The sequence below is a fragment of the Nyctereutes procyonoides genome, unplaced genomic scaffold (genome assembly GCF_905146905.1).
Source record: "Nyctereutes procyonoides isolate TBG_1078 unplaced genomic scaffold, NYPRO_anot_genome, whole genome shotgun sequence".
Lineage (NCBI taxonomy): Eukaryota > Metazoa > Chordata > Mammalia > Carnivora > Canidae > Nyctereutes > Nyctereutes procyonoides.
The window spans coordinates 63,506,879-63,520,586 of NW_026575052.1; the positions used below are offsets into that span (position 1 = coordinate 63,506,879).

General features: G+C 41.4%; 1 protein-coding gene across 1 annotated transcript in view; it reads right to left on the minus strand.

Moving 5' to 3' along the window:
- FRMD4A (FERM domain containing 4A) overlaps positions 1 to 12,341 on the minus strand; it is a 616,236-nt gene extending 603,895 nt beyond the window's left edge. The window contains exons 1-2 of the mRNA XM_055331818.1: positions 12,258 to 12,341; positions 11,698 to 11,809 (exon numbers count right to left, since the gene is read on the minus strand). Coding sequence (XP_055187793.1) covers positions 11,698 to 11,799 — 102 coding nt within the window. The 5' untranslated portion in view covers positions 11,800 to 11,809; positions 12,258 to 12,341. The remainder of the gene's footprint in view (positions 1 to 11,697; positions 11,810 to 12,257) is intronic.
- Positions 12,342 to 13,708: the final 1,367 nt, after the last annotated feature.

The following is a 13,708-nucleotide window of genomic DNA, read 5'->3' on the forward strand; positions in this document are numbered from 1 at the left end:
GCCAGTAGGCAAAAAAATAAAAAATGAGATTCTTCTGATACCAACTATCAATAGTTATAGAATGCTTTCTCTGAGCAAAGTTCCATAGCCAAGTTGTGAGGGATTCGAAAAGAAAAAGTCCCTCAAAGACCATGAAATTAAATTACACAGAATGAACACCTACTGTGGTGGTTTTAAACACATCATGAAATATGTTAATACCTTTCACTAAGAGGTGGAGTCTATAACCTCTCCTTTCCAATCTAGCCTTAGTGACTTGTTTGTAACAAAGAAAACGGAGCAGAAGCAAGTCTGTGTGACCTCTGAAGCTAGTTCACAAAAGGTCATACAGCTCTGCCTTATTAGTTCAGATACTCAGTTTTGGGTCCTGAGCTACCACATAAGCAGTCCGGCTACCTTGAAGCAGCCATGTTGTGAGGAAGCCCAGGTCATGCCGAGTTTTCCTACATAAGTGCTGTGGTCCAGCAGACAGCAACATCCCGCACCAGCCACACGATTGGAGATACCTCCAGGAGATTTGACTCCAGCTGTTGAGTCATCGCAGACTTTCACTCTTCCCATGTGATGCTCCAGACATTATAGAGCAAAGACAAGCCTATCCACTGGCATCTGTTAGCAGTCCTGACCCACAGAATTGGTGAATCTAACAAAATGGTTGTCTTAAGTCACAGAGTGTGGAGTAGTTTCTATGCAGTGATTAGTAGTGAGTGGAACACACACACACACAATAGATACAGCTAGCTGCACTGTGGTGTTTGGTAATAGGTACCATATGCACATTCCCAGCCCAGCTGTGTCCTACAGGAACCCGGGAGGAAGTACAGTGATCTAATGAAACTGCATTTGACCTGCATCTAGAAGAAAAAAAAAAAAAAAAAAGCTCTGAGGCTTCTTCAATTAGGCCTATGGTACATTTAATGTAAGGAAAATTAACAAAATTAAGGTAACATTGACGTTTACAAATGTGGCATGTATCACAAGTATGAACTCTTTCTGACCATGGCTTCTAGAACTCCCCTTGCACAGGTGTGGCCTTATGTTCTTTTCTCTCTATAGTCTTTCTTTAGGATTCCTGTGCTTCTAGTCTCATTCCCATTATCTGCTCCTCTAATCTAATCACTGACCTGAATGACCACTATCCCAACTGCCCATCAACCATCTCTGCTGGGAAATCTCATTCTTTCCTCAGTGCCTTTAACACAGTGGTCCTACAGTAACTCCAACCCTTTTATCTGCAAATCGTATTTCCCACCCTGATGGTGTTCCTGTCACCACTCCCAGTAGCTCTGAGATCAACACTCTGTAGTCTAGACTGACTCTTCCCTGTGTATGGGCCCCATCGTCAATCCATCATATGGTCTTGATGATGCTGCCTTCAGAATATCCCTTGGATGCATCCACTTTCCTCTTTTCCCACAGCCACTATGATGCTGCCCGTTCACCCCCCAACCTGAGTTCATGCATTTGACCCTCCTGTCTCCCCAGAGCGCCCTGTATACCACCACCAGATTAAATTTCCCAACTCCCACACTGGCTAAGTCAGTCCCCATCCAAGAATGCAGAAAGGTTCCAACCCAAGTACTCACGGGACCACTTGCAATGTCTTCTCTCATCTGGTCCCAACTTGCTCTATCAGATCTCCTCCTCCTCCACAGTGCAAATCCTCTCCTACCAAAGCCTCCTCCTCCCGCCCCACCTCTGCCTTCATCTGATCCCTACCATACTGGTTCATAATCATTTGCTCCTCAATTTCCCTCATCACTCTGTTCCTTTTCCCAGAAAGACACTCTTCCCCTTCCCTCCTGCATCAAAAATAAATACACCCCAATCTCACCTCTAAGAATATATCCAAAGGAAATGAACACAGGATCCCTAAGACATATCTATATCCTCATGTTCACCGCAGCATTACTCACAATAGCAAAGACACTGGCCAACCACGACAACCTAAGACACTGGCTAACCAAGACTATCTAACTGTCCTTCTATGGATGAATGGCTAAAGCAGGTATCTCTCTCTCTCTCTCTCTCTCTCTCTCTCTCTCTCTCTCACACACACACACACACACACACACACACACATATACACACACATACACACACACTGGAGTATTATTTAGCCACAAGAAAGAAGGAAATTCTGCCACTTGTGACAACATCAACGGATATTGAGGGCATTTTCCTAAGTGAAAAAAGTCAGAGAGACAAAGACAAAATACTGTACATTTATATGTGGAATCTTAAAAAGTGAAACATACAGAAAACAGAGAGTAGAATGGCAGTTACCAGGAACTGAGAGTGGGGCAAAAGGGAAAATACTGACCAAAGGTATAAACGTGCAGTTAGAAGATGAGTAAGCCCTGGGATCTAATCTACAGCATGGTGACTAGAGTTAATGACACTGTATTATACACTTGAAAGCTGCCGAGAGAGTAAATCTTAGATTTTCTTCGCACAAAAAAGAAATGGTAAATACGTGCCTGATGGAGGTGTTAGCTAACACTAAGCTGGTAATCATATTGCAGTATATCAGTGTAACAAATCAACACACTGTCCACCTTACATTTACACAATGCGTATGTCAGTCATATCAATAGACGGGAATAAACTGTTCCCTTCAAATGGCTCCATGTCCTTTTCCCCCACAGAACCTGCCATAACTAGATCTCTAGGTTCCCCTCCTTTAACCCTCCCAGACCAGTCCTCTGAACTCCTTCCCACAGTCTTGGTACCATACCCTATAAGGGGGGGTGGGGGCACTGTCCCTCTCATAAGGTCATGACGTGTTACCTCCACCTTTCCTGTAGGTGTGTTTCTTTTGTGGTATGTAAGCTCTGGAGAGAGACTCATGTGTCTTAGCTTGGTCCTGGGCTAAAATGCCAGACGTGATCAAGCAATACTTTAATTTATCAAATATACTTTATACGGTGCCAGGTGCTGGGACCCAATAAATGCCTTCAGGCCCAATGGCTTCTACCTTAATTGGAATGCCCTGCTCACAATTTTCAGTACTGTCTCCTTCTTCCAGTCATCATTTAGCTGCCTCAGAGAAGGCTCCCTTGATCACCCACTCTAGAGCTGTCACCCAAGCATCGTCTCCCCATCATCATTTATAATTTGCTCTAAAGCAGTTACTATTCCCTGTTATTTCTATGTGTTTTTAATGTACTTATTTCTTATCTCTACCCAGGTAAGCTCAAAGACACCAAAAATCTTGTCTGTCTTGTTCACTTTACTGTATCCTTCACGTTAAAACTGTCCAGAAGATACTAGGTGTTCAATAAATATTTGTTGAATAAATGGATAAGAAAGACTCTATATTGTTGATGTGCTCATATTCTATTAAGGAAAACAGACAATAAAAGTCAAATGTCATACACAGCGTTATCAATAAGTGAAATGATAGAAAATATAAATATAAATGAAATGAAGGAAAAAGTGAGGAGAGTAAAAAGAATAATAATCCAGGGAGTGGAAAGAGCACATTCAAAAGTGCACAGTCTTGAACCAGCATGGTGTTTCTGGGGGGCAGGAACTCCCATGGTGTGTCTGAGGGGAGGAAGCTTCCACGGTGTTTCTGGGGGCAGAAATAAGCACAGTGTTTCTAGGGGGCAGGAACCAGCTTGGTATTTCTGGGGGGCTAGATTCAGCTTGGTGTTTCTGAGGAGCAGTAGCAGCCCAACACTGCTAAGGCACCAATTCTGAGGGCTGGTAAGAGATATAGCAAGCATGAGGTTGGACAGGGAGGCGGAGGTCAGAGCTTGAAGTGACTAATGTGCTTGTTAAAAAGCTTGATCACTTTGTAGTGCACACAGATATCATTATAATTTTGTACATCTGAAACTTACATACTATTATAAACCAATTTTACCTCAATTAAAACTAAAAAGCTTGAGCTTTATCCCATGTATAATCGAGTATAATCAGAGGATTTTAGACTTTCATTTTAGAAGAAAATGGATCTAATTAGTAGAGAAATCAGAATTTCATTTTATAAATATCACTCTGGAAAATGTACAGAGGATAGATATAGTGAAAAGAAAGTAGAAGCAGAAGTCAGGTGCAAGAGATTGTAAACTTGAACTAGGCAGGGAGAGGGGCATGAGGGGGGGAGGGGCCAGATTACAGAGAAGCAAGGGAGCAGAAGCAACAGAACCTGGAGATAACTGGATAATGTGGATGAGGAAGAAAAAGTCAACATCCCAGTGAATTCTGGGATGACAGACAAAATGGTACTACCACCAATGAAAGAAGTGTAAACCAGTAAGAAGGTCACAATTCCTCTTTGGAGTGAACTGAGTTTAAGACATCTATGGGACAAGCAGAAGGATAAATTTGGATTAGTAGTCATGAGAAACTTGGGGGCAAGGCCTAAGCCAAAGGCATGATTAGGGAGTCATGAGTGTACAGATGAGAGTTATAACCATGGGCATGCATGACATTGCTTGGAGAGTGGAACTGGATCTGCTGCTCAGGAAATTGCTTCTTCAGGTCTGGATTGAGAGACTAACATTTCAATATCCAAGGCTATAAAGAGCACTCATTACTAGGAAACATCAGTTGCAGGCCAATGTTACCTTCATATTGGAATTTAGTCTTCTTACACTGTATATACCCCATGGTTTTAGTCAAGCATGTTTCCGGAACCTTTGATTATGTCCAGGCTAAATACCATATGTTCCATTTAACTTTGTATTTTGGCATAGAATTCAACGAGATAGCGCTACCTGCACCAGTAACACATGCTCTCCAAATGACTACTAAACTTTGCAAAGCAGCCATACAATTAATTTTTAGGAGAGATGCACTAATAGCCACCCGATCATGTACAGCAGTCTGGATGGCATGCATTTTGCATGCCAGAGAGAACATATTGCCTCCCATATTTTAGTCATCTTCCCTCAGAGGGTAAGAAAATTTTGTTAGTCAAGAAAGGAGTGCAAATTTAAATCTGCTCATGATTGGAACAGTTCACCTGATCCTAGGAGCATCTGTTTTTCTAAAACAACTGGCTGGCTGTCCAAAGTGGTCACTGACTGTTCAGAAACTGGGATGCAGAGAGGCTTGGGGAACTTCTTTTAGATCAACTCTGGCTCATGCAGGAGTCTAATAAGATGAGCTTAGGTAGATGGTACTTTCACATCATTTTGACATAAAGCAAACAATTACAAATACTTACCATGTATTTACTTTGATCTAGGAACAGTGCTAAGTACTCTACCTGCATATCTCATTGAATTATCCAAATCTTACATGGTAGCTATTATTAACCCACTTCACAGATGGTGAGACTTTTTAAATCTAGCATAAACTAGATAATTGGGCTTTTCCATTTATATTTATTTGGAGGGAAACTGGGCTTTTCCATTTATACTTATTTTTAGGGTTTACTGATGCTTTATCCCCTCTGACCAGTTTTATAGGAGCCCTAAATGGCACACAAGTTGTAACACTGTAATGAACATCTATTGTTTTTACCTTGCTAGTATCCCTTTCTCCTTCCAGGTAAAAGAGCTCTTTTTCTTCTGGAACCTGGCCTTCCCACTCCCTGTTGATTCAGGTGGAATTATTAGCCAACTGACCCAATTCCTTTTTCCCAACAGATCTAGAAATAGAAGCCAACCTGCTTGGTCAGAGAATCCATCCCTGGACTCAACGATTGGCCAGGGGCAAAACCTATTATCTAACAGGGCCAAACAGATGTTAAGAAATGACTTTATAGGAGATCCCTGGTGGCTCAGTGGTTTAGCCCCTGCCTTCAGCCTAGGGTGTGATCCTGGAGTCCCGGGATTGAGTCCCACGTTGGGCTCCCTGCAGGGAGCCTGCTTCTCCCTCTGCCTGTGTCTCTGCCTCTCTCTCTCTCTCTCTCTCTCTCTCTCTTTCTCTGTCTCTGTCTCTCATGAATAAATAAATAAATAAAATCTTTAAAAAAAAAGAAATGACTTTATAAGGAAAGTCCCGCTCATTTATCTGGGCCCATTAGATCTAAGGACAAGTAATCCTGGAGCTGTAGAGGAAAGAATCTGCTAGAGCCTAAAGTTAACACAGAATGAAGTGGAATTAAGACATGGAAAGAGGCAGAAAAACAGGGTCCAGATTCTGTCACCCAAAAATCCACAGCCCAGCTTCTCCTGAAACTACTTAATTCCTGGGACTTCCAATTTACATTAGTCAATACATTTCCACTCTTTATTAACGCTGGTGTGAGTTGATCTCTGTCACTTAAAATCAGAAAGACATAAAATGAAATAAAAATACACTCACCAAAAAAATTAAGAGAGGGAGTATGACTCATTGATTTTAAATTTCACCCTCTGAGACAGATAAATTTGTACATTAAATACTAACAACAAATATTATTAATATCAAGATTTCAGACATATCCATTAGGAAAATGCACTTTAGAAGGTGGATAATTGAATTTAAGAAGGATTTTAACTACTGAATTAGATATAACAATTACACATTTTTCAGAGATGTTCTGACAATCAACCAACTCTAAATAAATGAGAAAGATAAATGATACTAAGAACCCATCCCACTATAGATGTGAACATCCAGGACCCCTGGCTGGACCCTAAACTTAGATGGTTCCACTCTGTGCACAGTACTTTAGGTGGCTATATTCTGCATTAACACATAATTATTATTCTTTGAATTTTCATAAATGTGGTCAATATTACATTTTCAAATGTATGAGCTAACTATAATGGAAACCATCACAATTAGCCAACCTGCTTGGTCAGAGAACCCATCCCTGGACCCAGTGGTTGGCTGGGGGCAAAACCTTTTAGATCTTGGGCAAGCCATTTAGTATTTCTGGATCTCAGTTTGACCATATAATAGAAAGATACAGTACTCGTCCTGACAGCAGGCATAAAAGCACTTTGAAAAATATAAGGATTATTATTATTAATTCAAGAGAAAGTTTCCTCAAAACAGACTCTAATTTTATCCTATGCCTTTTGCTTTTTGCCATCTGGAGAAAATCTGTGGTCTTACTAGAAAGTCTGAATAGAGACCTGTCACAGGTCAAATTTAGAAGAAAATGAGGTTATAGTAATAGACCTAGGACATTGGTCACACTCCTAACCTGCTTTTCCGACCATGTAAGCCTTTGTTATCTCTAGGAACTTTCTCCAAACCAGTACACCTTCCGTCTCCTGACATCGTCTGGACTCTATCCTAATTTATAAACTCACCTCAACTCAGATTCACGTTCATCTATCCCTCAACATGTTACTTAAACTTGAATCAGTTCCTCCCACTCTGATAGGCACTGCACCCCAGGACTGACTTGGTTCTTATGTGGCACTGCAGTTCTTATGTGATTTTCTGAAGTTGTCCTATAAATTCCTGGTCACAATTTCCACATCTCTACTTTGTCTTTCCAATTAGTCTTTAAGTTCACAAAAGCTAATGACTGCCATGTATTCTTCCTACACAGAGTGGATACTCAGCAAGTATTTGTTGGTTAATTAAAAAAGAAAATTTCCAAATAAGGAAAATATGTGAGGAAAGAAGAATCCATAATAAAGTGAAATGAAAAGAAACTAGAGAGATAAAGTTTTCCAAGAGCAGGTTATGAACTGGAATCTATTCAAAACAGACCAGAGAGCTAATATATTCAAGAGAATCCCAGAAATCTGAAATCAAATTTTTAGCAATGGAAGGAATCTTCAAGATAATCTAATTCACATCCTTCATTCACTGAGAATAATTACTCACTAATTTCTCTGACTTATGAATGGAAGCTTTTACATATTTAATTTTCCTATTATAAAACTTGACTCCTGGCAAGTTTCTTAGAATCCAAGGGAATGGAACCTTGGAAACATGGGAATTTTCTTATAGATATAAAAATATTTCTTTTTCCTAGAATGAAACCAGATGTCTTGAGCCAGGCATATGGTATCACCTTTTATTTTAAGTTGCAACATGGAAAAGAATAAAGATAAATAAGAAGACAATACTACTTACCTAAAATGTGAAAAGTGCAGAGTGGTTCAGAGGTGAAGCCCCCAAGAGACACTAAATCCAAAGTGTTAGAAGATCCTGGTGGTCAAGTTCTTGAGCTTTGACATGGTATCAAAGAAAGCCCTGACTTGAAAGTCAAAGCACCCTGATTTTGAAACTGCCCCATCAATTTCAGTTGTGTGACCACTGACAGTTTCTCAGATTCTAATTATCAAAAAATTTTGTCTTAAAACCAGGACTGTTGAAGGGATTAAGTGAGATAATATATGTAAAGAAACTCTGTTGGTAGAAAAGCATAATTTGTATTATTGCCTAGCTAGCTAACTTACATTAAAATATTTTAAGCTAGCTGTCTGAGCTTTCAGAATCTAAGAGCCAAAATATCCTAATACTGCCTCTGTAGCCTCTTCATTAAATATCTCTAGCTGTCATTAGAGAAATGATCAATAAATCTCTGGCTAGATCTACCACATTCCAATCCTTAAAGGGTTCCCTAAACTCTTGTGATTTCAGCAAACGACACATAGCCAAGAGCTTCCTGCTCTATAATTAGTCACATCAGGCTAGAGACTCCCAACAATGTGGTGAACACAATAGTCTTTTCTTGCTTCCCAAGATTTCTGCAGAGATGGAGGAGGTAGGCTTTTCAATGGCCTGTGAGGTGGTCTTCACCACCAGCACCTGTCCTTTCTCTGAGTCCACCCTGCCTTGGTTATTTGAGGAGACCTTTGTCTTGCATGGATGATCATCATCTCCCTGAATTAACTCTTCACTGAAAGAATCAGTGAAATCCACCCACCTCAAAACAGTCAGCACATGCTTACTACCCAGGACCCTTATATATGCCCCAAACCCTGCGCCAGCTTAGAAAGTCATCTTAGGTACTTTCCAAAAGTCACCTGCTCTGGTCCAACAGAATAAATTAGGCTCCCATGGGGTAGGACTCCAGACAGCAGAGTGTGAACAAACCCAAATGATTACCTCTTCATGCAAATAATATCAAACACTTCTTTCGACATAAAAGCCATATGGGTGGGAACAAATTCCACCATCTAAAAGCATCACTGTCCATATTGTAGGGTATAAATAAGACATAATGCTGAATAAAGCATTAGAGTTGCCTCTTGAGGACCTCTGTTCTAGACACCATTCCTGGAAGTCTTAAATTATGTTTAACAGGATTAAAGGGACCCTACAGATGAGCATGACCTCCTCAGTAAGCAAATAACACAACTAAAGCACAGTGAAAGGAAGCAACATACCCTGGAGCACCGGAGTGGCATAGCTAGACAGCACAGGGCTCTCCAATTTTAGATCTGTTGCCACTTGCATAACCAAATTAATGTGTTCTGTCCTGAATCATCTAGAGTCTACAGTGAATATAATCTCTGGCTGCCTCCTTACTCAAAAGCAAGAGGTGTGGTCAATTGCTCTCCCTTAGTTCCCTGCAGCTCAATGACTCTACAGGATAAAATGGCAGAATTGCAATCAAGACACCCAGTATGGACCTCTCCCCAAACAGGGTGTTTATGACTCTTGCTCTGGCCCTTATACTATGCTACTTTCCTCAGTCAGCAGGCATTCCATAAATACTGAGGACTAATTGGTTGATTGATTAGCTAATAAACAATAATGTTTACGACTTCCTTCCTGAATTCACAGCCAAAGCAACTGCTAAGTGTCCTCTTTTCCTCCTTTCTCCCTTATTGACTTGCTTATACGTTTTGAGACTCATCAACGGCTATAGGTTGGGAAGCAATTATTTTGAGGTTTACTCTCAAAAATAAAAAAAGCAACCAAGTCCATAGGAGAAAATTCCTCTAAACCAGTCATGAAACAGAAAAATGCACAGACTGTGATTATACATGGTGTCCCAAGGTTATCTAATTTAACAGTCCCTCATGGTGTAAAGAGCTATTTCCTCCCAGCTTCTAAAAGAGACATACTTGCAATTCTTTAATCTGGGCAAGAGGGGAGCACTAGGGATAGATCTGAGGGCAGAGGCTGCTGACACACAGAGGATCAAGTGTGAGCTGTAGACACCTCCAGGAAAGCAACCATAATATTTGGGAACACAAGGAATAAAAGAACCTGAATGTGCATGTGGCAGGAGTAGCTGGACCAGGATGCCAAACTGCATTCTGTTTGGGTACCAAGGATTTATCCTTATGGCTCCCAGTAAAACAGACACACACTTGAATGCTCAGAAGCATCAAGGAGGAATAGAACCGAAATCTGGGGGCAAACAGGTCCAGCTCTCCCTAAAGCTAATTTTTAATAACACATTTCTTCTCTATATTAATATAATGCAAGATTTCTATTAGATAATATTAGATCATATGCATACCTGAATATGAGCATATGTGCCTTTTTTTTTTGCAAATGACTCATTCTCAGTTTCTTGGAGTCTCTTGGTCCTCATAGATACTGTCACTGCATCTCCTGCCACAGTCAGAAATACTCAGACCCTCACCATCCACATACGTGACCACAGGTACACAATGGAGGATAAAGTATCATTAGACAATACAATTATGAGGAAGGGAGATGGGTCAAGGATAATTTCTCCAGAAAACAACTTTAATTCTTGTGGATACTTCTCTCCCAGCAGAATCAGAAGTCAGCAGAAGCCCAAGAGATGTCAGGCATTTCAAATGGCTGTGTGGCCTAAATGACATTTGGGGTAACAAAGAAGCCATGATATCTATCCTTCTTAACTTGACCCAGCTCATCATTCTGGAGGCAGACTCCCCACTGGCTCTTCTTCCAAGTGCTCTTAATAAACTCATCAGGCCTCACAAAGCTGCATTTCCCCTTCTCAGTCAGAAAACACAGATCAATATACACAGCAGAAGCACTTATGCCTGTTCGTAAAACCTCCTGTGTAACTGTGAGAACATTCACACACCAAGCCCCTACTTCTGTCAGCATTACCCTGGCATATGGGCTGCTCAGTGAGAAGGGGAGCAACAGGACAGTAAAAGCAAACTCTGAATCTAGAGTCTAGCAGAAAGTCAATCAGGTTAAAACAAGGTGACATCAGTGTCCCTGTTTGCTTAGATAGGCTAAGAGTGGAGGCCTTCTTAACATGATGGGAATCACAGAGAAGCTTCCAGTAGGTCAGTGGTCCACACACTGGCAAGTGCCTGGACAAGGCCTACCAGTGTCTCCCCAGCAATCACAGTTGGGAGGTGAGCTCTACAGTCCCAGTGTTACACAAGGCCACAAACTACCTCCTCAGCTGCTTCTATGGGGAAATCTGAATAGTCATGGGGGGGGGGCACCTTAGAAAGAAGATCCTATTCAATTGCTCCGTGGGCAAAATATTCCACAGTTGCTATGAGAAGATATAAAAACAAACAAACACGATCACCTTAATTTCAATGCAAAAGGCAGCAGGGAAAGGATGCTGAGAAGCCAGGGGGAGGCGTTGGTGGGAATCTATTTCCAGGGGCTCTTAGCACCTGTTTGCAAGCACATCTCTCAAAATAGCATTAAGCAACAAGTTTCTAAAATGGCAAATCTAATGCTTCTTTTCCCTGAGAGTGCTTCGTCATGGCTGATACTCTCAACCAAGAAATCATTTCAAACAAACCTGCGGGATAAAGCAGGGCGATTTTTAGCATGTCTGCAGCTACTGCAGCAGCGCACCGTGCGGAGCAGGCGGGCGAGCCTGGAACTGGGCGCTGCCTGGGCCCCACCTCCTCCCGGAGCACTCACCATCAGCAGGCTTAGAGCAGAGTCGGGCACCAGCTGCACGGCCATGGTCTCCGATTCCCATGCACAGTCAGTTCGCCTGGGCCCTGGCTGACTGCGAGGCATCCACAAACACCTACAGCAAACCAGCCAGAAATCCAGACTCAGGGTGCAGAAGACTCATGATGAAGAGAGGCCACATTTCATGTGGGGTGGGGTGGGGGTGGGGGGACGGTCAGGCGGATGTTGGGAAGAAGGGGTGGGAACAGTGCTTAGGGATGAAAAAAAAAGAATGAAAATAGGAAGCTGCAGGTTATTTAAAGGTGAGCCCTCCCTAGCTTCACTAAAGCTGCATGAGCACAGAAACCACATCTAACAAATATAAAAGCTGGGAACGCAGAATTTTTTAACTGATACCTTAGCCTAGGCAGCAACTCTTTTTTTAACTGACAATTAAAATAAAACATTCCCTGTTGCAGATAAATTAACCAACCCAAACACCACCACTACCACCCCCCACTCCCTACCCCACCCCCATCTCTCAGCAATTCTGCTGCATAAACATGCTGAATGTCACAACCTACCGCTTGCAATCTGGTCAGTGTCTTCTTTTCCTGCAGAAAGGTGTGTCCCTTTTGCAAAATCAAGTATCTGGGAGTGACGGAGCCGAGCCTGACCAAAAGCATCAGGCAGTCACTGGAGATCAGCAAATGCCCTCATCATAACCGAGTAATAAGTCAGTTATGAAATGACCCCTTCTACTATCCTTAAATCTACTTTTCCTCTCCAAGTAGACTGGCCAGCTCAGTTCCCCGTGGGGCTAACATACTTACAGGGAACATGTAATTACACTGCCTGTTCTGTTAGCGTTCCGATCTCCCAGCCTGTACCACATGTACGCAGCAGACAGGCACCCTCTACCTCTCTCCCTCCCTTCCTCCCGCCCTTCCTCCCTCCCTTCCTTTCCCTCCCATCTCTCCACCAGGCTGCCTGTTAGGAATTTTGAAGGAGCCTCTCTAGATCAGGGAGGTACAGGAGGCTAATGTGTAGCAAGAGGCACTGCTTAAGACAAAAAAGCAAATTAGCCTTGAAAATCATATCATGCAGCATTTTCCTTGGAAGATGTCAATGGCAAAAGAAAAAAAGAAAAAAAGGAAAGAAGGAAGCTTGCCCAGTCTTGTTATATAATGAGTGGCTGAAAAGGCTTCTCACAGTCAAAGATTTAAGAAAATTAAACACTTTTTATTTATGAGCACCACCAAGCTTCTATCTTCTTTTGGAGCACAATTATTCAACTACACATGGCGATTACTAACACTTCTGATAACAGTTTTCATGTTCTCTTTCAATTTCTTCCTTTACTCACCTGCTGTAATGACTCCAAAAATTCCTTGAAATTAATTGGACAGTGTGAAATGTAAGAACACAAACCAACTTTCTAAATAAGAAACTCAGGGAGGAAATTAATCACCTTTACATGTTCCCATGGACAAGTATAACTATTGTCCCTCTATCATTCATATTTTAAAAGCATTTATTTGATTATCACAAAGTAAGTGCTCAAAAATATTCACTGAATGAAAGAAAAGATTCCTCTCTTGTTGTTTATCCTGTGGCCCAATGAGATTGAACCTTTGTTCTATGTTGTCTGATTGGATTCTAATGCCCTTGAACTCAGGAACCTCTGAGAATCTTCTACTATCAGGAGATTCACAGCATGACCTCAGTCCTCTCAATGTGTCCTTGAAACTGAGCTGTCAGAAAATTCTAGACTTGCTGGTGGGTTTCTCAAAAGAATTTTTGATTATTATTATAATTTATTATTTGACCACAATAATTTTTTAATTTTTTTATTGGAGTTCAATTTGCCAACATATGGCATATCACCCAGTGTTCATCCCATCAAGTGTGACCATAAAAATTTAAAGAACATATCCACAGTGTTACCTTAACCTTGAACATAGCTTTCTAAATGTATTCACCTGATAAGTGCTGAGTGCCTACTGTGTGCAGTACTCTATGATAAGCTTCATAG